Source organism: Montipora foliosa, chromosome 6, assembly GCF_036669935.1.
Source record: "Montipora foliosa isolate CH-2021 chromosome 6, ASM3666993v2, whole genome shotgun sequence".
In the NCBI taxonomy this organism is placed as follows: Eukaryota; Metazoa; Cnidaria; class Anthozoa; order Scleractinia; family Acroporidae; genus Montipora; species Montipora foliosa.
This window is the reverse complement of record NC_090874.1, coordinates 60,522,382-60,529,881: the sequence shown is the minus strand read 5'-3', so window position 1 is coordinate 60,529,881 and position 7,500 is coordinate 60,522,382. Positions and strand designations below refer to the sequence as shown.

General features: G+C 41.3%; 1 protein-coding gene across 2 annotated transcripts in view; it reads right to left on the bottom strand.

Annotated features, from left to right (window-relative positions):
* Positions 1-4,316, bottom strand: part of LOC138008013 (uncharacterized) — a 4,804-nt gene extending 488 nt beyond the window's left edge. Inside the window, exons 1-4 of one of the 2 annotated variants that reach the window (XM_068855179.1) lie at positions 4,106-4,316; positions 1,871-2,114; positions 1,225-1,554; positions 1-264 (exon numbers count right to left, since the gene is read on the bottom strand). The exon at positions 1-264 is cut by the window's left edge and continues 488 nt beyond it. In XM_068855179.1, coding sequence (XP_068711280.1) covers positions 1-264; positions 1,225-1,554; positions 1,871-1,970 — 694 coding nt within the window. In that variant the 5' untranslated portion in view covers positions 1,971-2,114; positions 4,106-4,316. The remainder of the gene's footprint in view (positions 265-1,224; positions 1,555-1,870; positions 2,115-4,105) is intronic. The other variant, XM_068855180.1, reaches the window with a different exon arrangement.
* Positions 4,317-7,500: the final 3,184 nt, after the last annotated feature.

The following is a 7,500-nucleotide window of genomic DNA, read 5'->3' as shown; positions in this document are numbered from 1 at the left end:
TTTTAGCTTCAGAGATCCCAGTCAACAGGTAGAGGTCTCCATCGTTTAAGCTACACAGTTTTGCGAATGCTCTCACTTTCTTTTCGTCCTGAGCCCACGGTCCAATGTTGAATGCGGCATATTGAGGCACAGCGTTGGTATATGTGAACGTGGACACAATGTTAATGCAACCGAAGGAGTAGGTTTCTGCCGGTACCAGGTGACCTTTATGGATCTTTTGCTCGTTGCCGTGATACATGCGGTCGCTTCCCTGTAATCCAATGCCTACAAGGACAAAAGAAATGGCTGTTAGAATTCGTTCCTATCAAGTTTTTCAGCTTGCCAGAGCGGTGTTCCGGTATCAAGTTTGGCCAAGTTCATTTAAAGTGCCCCTGTGACCAAAAAATCAATTCATATTTTTCTTTGGATTTCAAAACTATGTTAACAAAACACTAAGTGACCCACGTTTTAAGCCTTGATTTCAAAAAGACACCTCTTTATTTTGACTGTAATTTTCCTATTTAATGGTCCGCCATTACTAACATTATAGTCTTGAGAGAGCTGGATCGAGGAGAAAATGACGTCAAAGGCTCACTAGTTTAAGAATGCAATACGTGTGTACCCCGCAGAATTAATATGCAGCACGGGGGTTTTGGGCTTTCAGACTTTTAAACTCACGCTTTGCATATAATAAGCTACGTTCACAGGCTGAAATTTTAAGCTAGTGAGCCTCTGACGTCACTTTTCCCTGGATCCAACCCTCTGAGGTCCAATCGGTCAGTTTTGAACGTGAGTAATGGCGGACCGTGAAATCCAAAACTTACACTCAAAGTAAACGGCCTTTGGATAAAAATCAAAGCTCAAATCTTTGCCAGTCAGGAGTTAAGCAAACACACTTTCAAAATCTGAAGGAAAAAAGGAAGTGGTAATTTTGATCACAGGGGCACTTTAAAAAAACAGGAAGAATATCGTTGCTAAAATCAAATCACGATGAAAAATAAAGCAGACTCGTAGATCCCACTTCCCACCCCGCGGTTCAATGTTGGGCCATGGTTGGTTAGTGTTTTGTCTGTCATCCGGGCACGAATTCGTCACCAAAAACAATCGAGACTTCAAGGACAGACATATATCTCCATCAAACAACACAAAAGAGTGGGAATAGTTTGTCAGTTTACGTGAATCGTATCAAGATTTTAGTCACATTTGTGGGCCGTGAGATAGTAAAACAAAGCAAATGTATATAACCTGCGTCCTGAAACCATTTCGATATCCTGGGGAAGGTTCCTATTCGCGGCACTTGATCTTTTTCTAAACCATACCCTACGTAGACAGGGATACCAATCTTTTCATCGAACATCGTCGAATACAGTACATCGGTGTCGTCAGTGACTTGCTGACAGATGTGTTTTATGTACTGAGAATCAAAGGGCCTAAAGCCTGTCGGCGGTTGGTGTCCTACGAAGTACTGTGTATAGCATAGATCCGTAGGGTCTACAATAGCCCTAGGACTTCCGCTCTCGGAATACTGATCGTCCGGTCCAGTGCTGTTGACACCTTGTCCGAGAGCATCATACACTATTAAAGACATTAAATAAAATGATAGGCATTATATTAAACTTTGAAGAGATAAAAGTCATTCACTTTAGAATTGTCCCATCTGCTAACAGTGCTCTTAGCAACTCGCAATTTGTCTTCAGTTATAGTTTCGTGCTTTACCGATGAAACTCTCTCTTTTCTCTTGTGTCCCGATAGTTTGATCTGACTTTATGCCGTTATCTGGCATAATCAATCTTGCTGTGTTACGAAAGCGTTCTTCTTCGTGCTAGGTTATATTTTAAGAGATTTTACCAACATTAATTTTAAGAAACATTTTGATTTAGTCTTGCCTTACCCTCAACCTTCTTCTTGGACATTCCCTGGGCACTTGAAGCCATTGACTTGGTGATAAAAATATGACACCCAATCAAAGCAACAAAGAAGACTTTCATCATTGACAAGTATGCGGATCCGCACAACAGAATTCGTAGTTTGGCTATATTGCGACTGTACTTCAGACTGCAAACACGACAGCCTCAACTGAAATGGTACGAACGCTTGAAGGATCTTTCTATTTAAAGCATTGTCCTTTTGTTTACCTGCCCCAGAAAAAGCTAGTCAGGTAACGGTGGTCATCTTTTTTGCCGACATAATCAGCAGGTGAACGCATTAACTCAAGGACCTAAGTGTTGAAATATTTAAACTACTGTGAAGAGCCTTTCAGTCAGTGTGGCACGTGGCTCAGTTTTTGATGATGGTATGGTGTTGTCGTGTAGAGACGTATGGACAGGACAAGATCTCAGCTCTCCTGATTTTGCTTGAATGGAAGAAAATTCAAGCCAAGACAAAACAGTTAATTTTCTTGAGTACACAGTGTCTGCTAAAAACTCCCACTTCTTCAAACATCTTTCTCAGTCTCGTAATTGTAAAAATCATTGCACACCGGCTTGCATTGTAATTATAGATTTCGCTAAAGCCTCTTTTGAATTGAAACTTAGAGAGGCGTTTCATACCGATATCAAACAGACCAATCTTGATTTTTCATTAACATACGGACATGTTTACATGAACAAAATAAGTGGTCATCAGAGTAGTTTTGAACCGCTTGATGCAATTAAAGTCATTCCTTATTCTTAGACTTCGACGTCTATGTAGTGATGACTCCGATTTTTCCAGCAAATCAGGGGAGATGTGCCAGTTCTTCGAAAAACGTGGCTATCCTGTCTCTGTGGTCAAAGCGGGCCATCATCGCGCCCAACAATTTGATCGACAGTCATCACTACAAACGTCACAAAAAGATAAGAATGACAGAATTCCATTCACCCTCACTTTCCATCCTCATAATCACGCAGTTAAAAGCATCATTCTTAGTAATTTTAAATTACTCCGAAATGATCCCGAGACTGGTAGAATCTTTTCGCAACCCCCACTTATTTCATTCAAACGCGACAAAAACGTAGGCAAGTTTTTAGTTAGAAGCGCGCTCAAAACTAACGAGCAACCCGGCACTTTCAAATGCGCGCGCTCACGATGCAAAACTTGCCTTTTCATTGTTGACACTAGCAAGATACCGGGACCTAAGCGATCTGTTAAGATCACCGATCGTTTCACATGTACCTCCGCAAATGTCATTTATTGCATAACCTGTACGTTATGCAATAAATTATACATTGGTGAGACAGGTAGACGACTAGGTGACCGATTCCGCGAACACCTTCGCGATGTTGAGAAGAATGACAGGGATGCATCTAAGCCAGTCGCTCGCCGTTTTAATCTGCCTAACCACTCCATAAAACAAATGGCTATCTGCGGCCTTTCCCTACATCTAGGTACGACGGAAAGCCGCAAGAATCTGGAACAAAAATTCATCTTTCAAATCGGCACCCTTAATCCTCACGGTATTAACGAACGCTTTTCATTTAACTAATATATTCCTATTTTTCACGTTGCCATGTTACCACCAATAGCGTAGCTCCCACTCTACTATAAAAACTACACGTAACCCATAATCCCTCGATTCGCTCTGACGAAGGGCTAACGCTCGAAACGTCAGCTTTTAGAATCTCTGTACGGTGGCCAATTTACATTATCAATTCCGTTGATAAAACCAAATTTTTGTAAAAGGCATAAACTCGACATCCATGTCCAATACTGTCAACTGGATTCTATCGGAAAAAACAGAAGTTCTATTCGACCGATTTGTTCTATTTGGTGAATAGAGAAATTTTTGTACGATCCGGGAAACGTGTATGTATACCTCGTTCTTTAAGCGTGAGCCGCGAACTAACAGTACTCTGCCAATACACCGAATAAACTTTGAAGAGATAAAAGTCATTCACTTTAGAATTGTCCCATTTGCTAACAGTGCTCTTAGCAACTCGCAATTTGTCTTCAGTTATAGTTTCGTGCTTTACCGATGAAACTCTCTCTTTTCTCTTGTGTCCCGATAGTTTGATCTGACTTTATGCCGTTATCTGGCATAATCAATCTTGCAGTGTTACGAAAGCGTTCTTCTTCGTGCTAGGTTATATTTTAAGAGATTTTAACCAACATTAATTTTAAGAAACATTTTGATTTAGTCTTGCCTTACCCTCAACCTTGTTCTTGGACATTCCATGGGCACTTGAAGCCATTGACTTGGTGACAAAAAGATGACACCCAATCAAAGCAACAAAGAAGACTTTCATCATTGACAAGTATGCGGATCCGCACAACAGAATTCGTAGTTGAGCTATATTGCGACTGTACTTCAGACTGCAAACACGACAGCCTCAACTGAAATGGTACGAACGCTTGAAGGATCTTTCTATTTAAAGCATTGTCCTTTTGTTTACCTGCCCCAGAAAAAGCTAGTCAGGTAACGGTGGTCATCTTTTTTGCCGACATAATCAGCAGGTGAAAGCATTAACTCAAGGACCTAAGTGTTGAAATATTTAAACTACTGTGAAGAGCCTTTCAGTCAGTGTGGCACGTGGCTCAGTTTTTGATGATGGTATGGTGTTGTCGTGTAGAGACGTATGGACAGGACAAGATCTCAGCTCTCCTGATTTTGCTTGAATGGAAGAAAATTCAAGCCAAGACAAAACAGTTAATTTTCTTGAGTACACAGTGTCCGCTAAAAACTCCCACTTCTTCAAACATCTTTCTCAGTCTCGTAATTGTAAAAATCATTGCACACCGGCTTGCATTGTAATTATAGATTTCGCTAAAGCCTCTTTTGAATTGAAACTTAAACAGGGCTTTTCATACCGATATCAAACAGACCAATCTTGATTTTTCATCAACATACGGACATGTTTACATGAACAAAATAAGTGGTCATCAGAGTAGTTTTGAACCGCTTGATGCAATTAAAGTCATTCCTTATTCTTAGACTTCGACGTCTATGTAGTGATGACTCCGATTTTTCCAGCAAATCAGAGGAGATGTGCCAGTTCTTCGAAAAACGTGGCTATCCTGTCTCTGTGGTCAAAGCGGGCCATCATCGCGCCCAACAATTTGATCGACAGTCATCACTACAAACGTCACAAAAAGATAAGAATGACAGAATTCCATTCATCCTCACTTTCCATCCTGTACGGTGGCCAATTTACATTATCAATTCCGTTGATAAAACCAAATTTTTGTAAAAGGCATAAACTCGACATCCATGTCCAATACTGTCAACTGGATTCTATCGGAAAAAACAGAAGTTCTATTCGACCGATTTGTTCTATTTGGTGAATAGAGAAATTTTTGGACGATCCGACAAGTAGAGTTTTCTATTCGACAATTGCATCTCATTATTGAGAGTGACCACTTGCAAGTTTGTCGATTCAGGCGATTGGTGCTATTCGGCGAATGGAAAATTTTATTTACGACCCGACAAGTAGAGTTTCTATTTGTTCGATTCGACGAATGGAAAATATTATGCTCGATCTTACATATTGTGTTCTCCATCTGAAAATTGCGTCTCATTAGTGACAATGACCCCTTTTTCTAAATTGCAGAATACCCGGCCCACCAAATGTCCTACTTAAAAAGGCTGCCACCGCGGTCCCGCAGTCGTGGTTAACAATGCTGTTTCCGCGTCCACTAAATGCCTTACTTAAAAAACTGCCACCGCAGTCCCGCAGTCGTGTTTAACAATGCTGCTTGTCCGCAGTGGCATGGGACAGAAAATGATATTCATAATTCTGTTCCTAAACCGGGTATTCTGCAATCGCTCCTTAGCTTTCATTTTGCTGTTCCGTTAACTACAATTTTCACGAGATCGTGTGACGAAGAAAGAATTTGTTTACTGATTAAGCCTAAGCGCTCGTTTCAATGATTGTGTCTAAGCACTCTTAGCTTTTATTTTGCGGTTCGGTTAACTACTCTTTTCATGAGATCGTATGAAGAAGAAAGCGGTCGTTTACTGATTAAGCCTAAGCACGATCGTCTGAACAAGAAAGCAGTCGTTTACTGATTAAGCCTAAGCGCTCGCTTCAGTGATTAGGCCTTAACATTCTCGTAAAATTTTAGCTTTCATTTTCCGGTTCGGTTCACTACACTTTTCACGAGATCGTGTGAAGAAGAAAGCACTCGTTTACTGATTAAGCCTAAGCGCCCGTTTCAGTGATTAGGCCTAAGCACTCTCGTAAAATTTTAGCTTTCACGTTGCGGCTCGGTTAACTACACTTTTCACGAGATCATCTTGCCCTTGAACAATTTTCACTGCGGAGGCAGTTCATTTTACTCCTTGCCTTTTAACATTTTTTGTTTGGTGCATAAATTTTCTTTACATCTCCTAAGAACATTTCAAATAAGTCACTGTCTCTGTTCCTGTAGCGCCACATAAACTCTGCCAAATATGACGAAAAGTGGTTTTTTCGGACTCCGAAAGGAGGCATTTTAACCTTAGCGTGCCGCCAGTGTCCTTCTATTCTGTTCGTGCTGTCACCATCTTTGTTGACAAATTCCTCGGAGTGGTTCACAGTTCTATGTGTGTATCCATATTTCCCGAAATTGGTGTAGGCTTTCCAACAGTCTGAAATTATTGTCGTTCCCGGTTTAATCCACTTTTGGATGATCGGCAATAAAGTGTGTTCATCTCTTTTGTCCACCGGTATTAGAAAAGATTTCCTACTGTCACACTCGATCCCGCCGAACACCCACTGTCCTTCCACATGATGTCCGCGATGGTACTTCCGCTTACCAAACTTGCTCTCGTCAATTTGCACGACCTTTCCTTCTCCCCCTATGCTTTCCCTTTCTTCCATAAACGTGATTTCACACACCTCCCGACAAAAACTGTCCCAGTCGACGCCTGTGTGTGTTGCCAGTACAAGTTCGTGTCTTATTTGCGCTTGATCCAAATCCTGGCACCACCAATAAGTGTATTTAAGGATCTCCTCCAGCGTCATGTTGCTCTGGGCGAACCAGCTCCCTGTCCTTATTGACATCTCCACCTTGTGTCTTTTGCCATCAATTCGTCTTCTGCACTCCCATTTAAAACCATCCGAACGGTCATCGCAATTAACAAGGATCACGTCGCTTCCAGAAACAGAACATAACCGAGATTTGGCCAGCAAACCTTCCCCCATTAACCACTGAATAAGTCTGTCTTTATCGTTCAGTACAACAATCAGGTCATCGTAACGCCATTTTTTCTCCTTTCTCTCATCTCGCGCATAACCGCCCTTTGCCATTCCACATTGTATCTCTTGATCTTTGTTTAGGGGTCCAGGTGGAGTTTGTGTCCCAGTGCTGGTTTGACGTGGTTTTTTCGCTCCTATTGACACTTGCGTCCCCTTTTCGTTCATTTTGTTGCTGGAAACTACGAAACTACAGATTCTGCTGACTGAATAGCTTATTCAACTACCCGGTAAGGTTATCAAAAGACGCTTGTAAATCTCTCATCATTCCACTTACTATTTTAACACCCGCGAATTAACGAAGTAAATGCTAATTAAAGAGTCAGTAGTTATTTCTTTAACCACGCGCCTTTCCATTCGTTTATTCAAA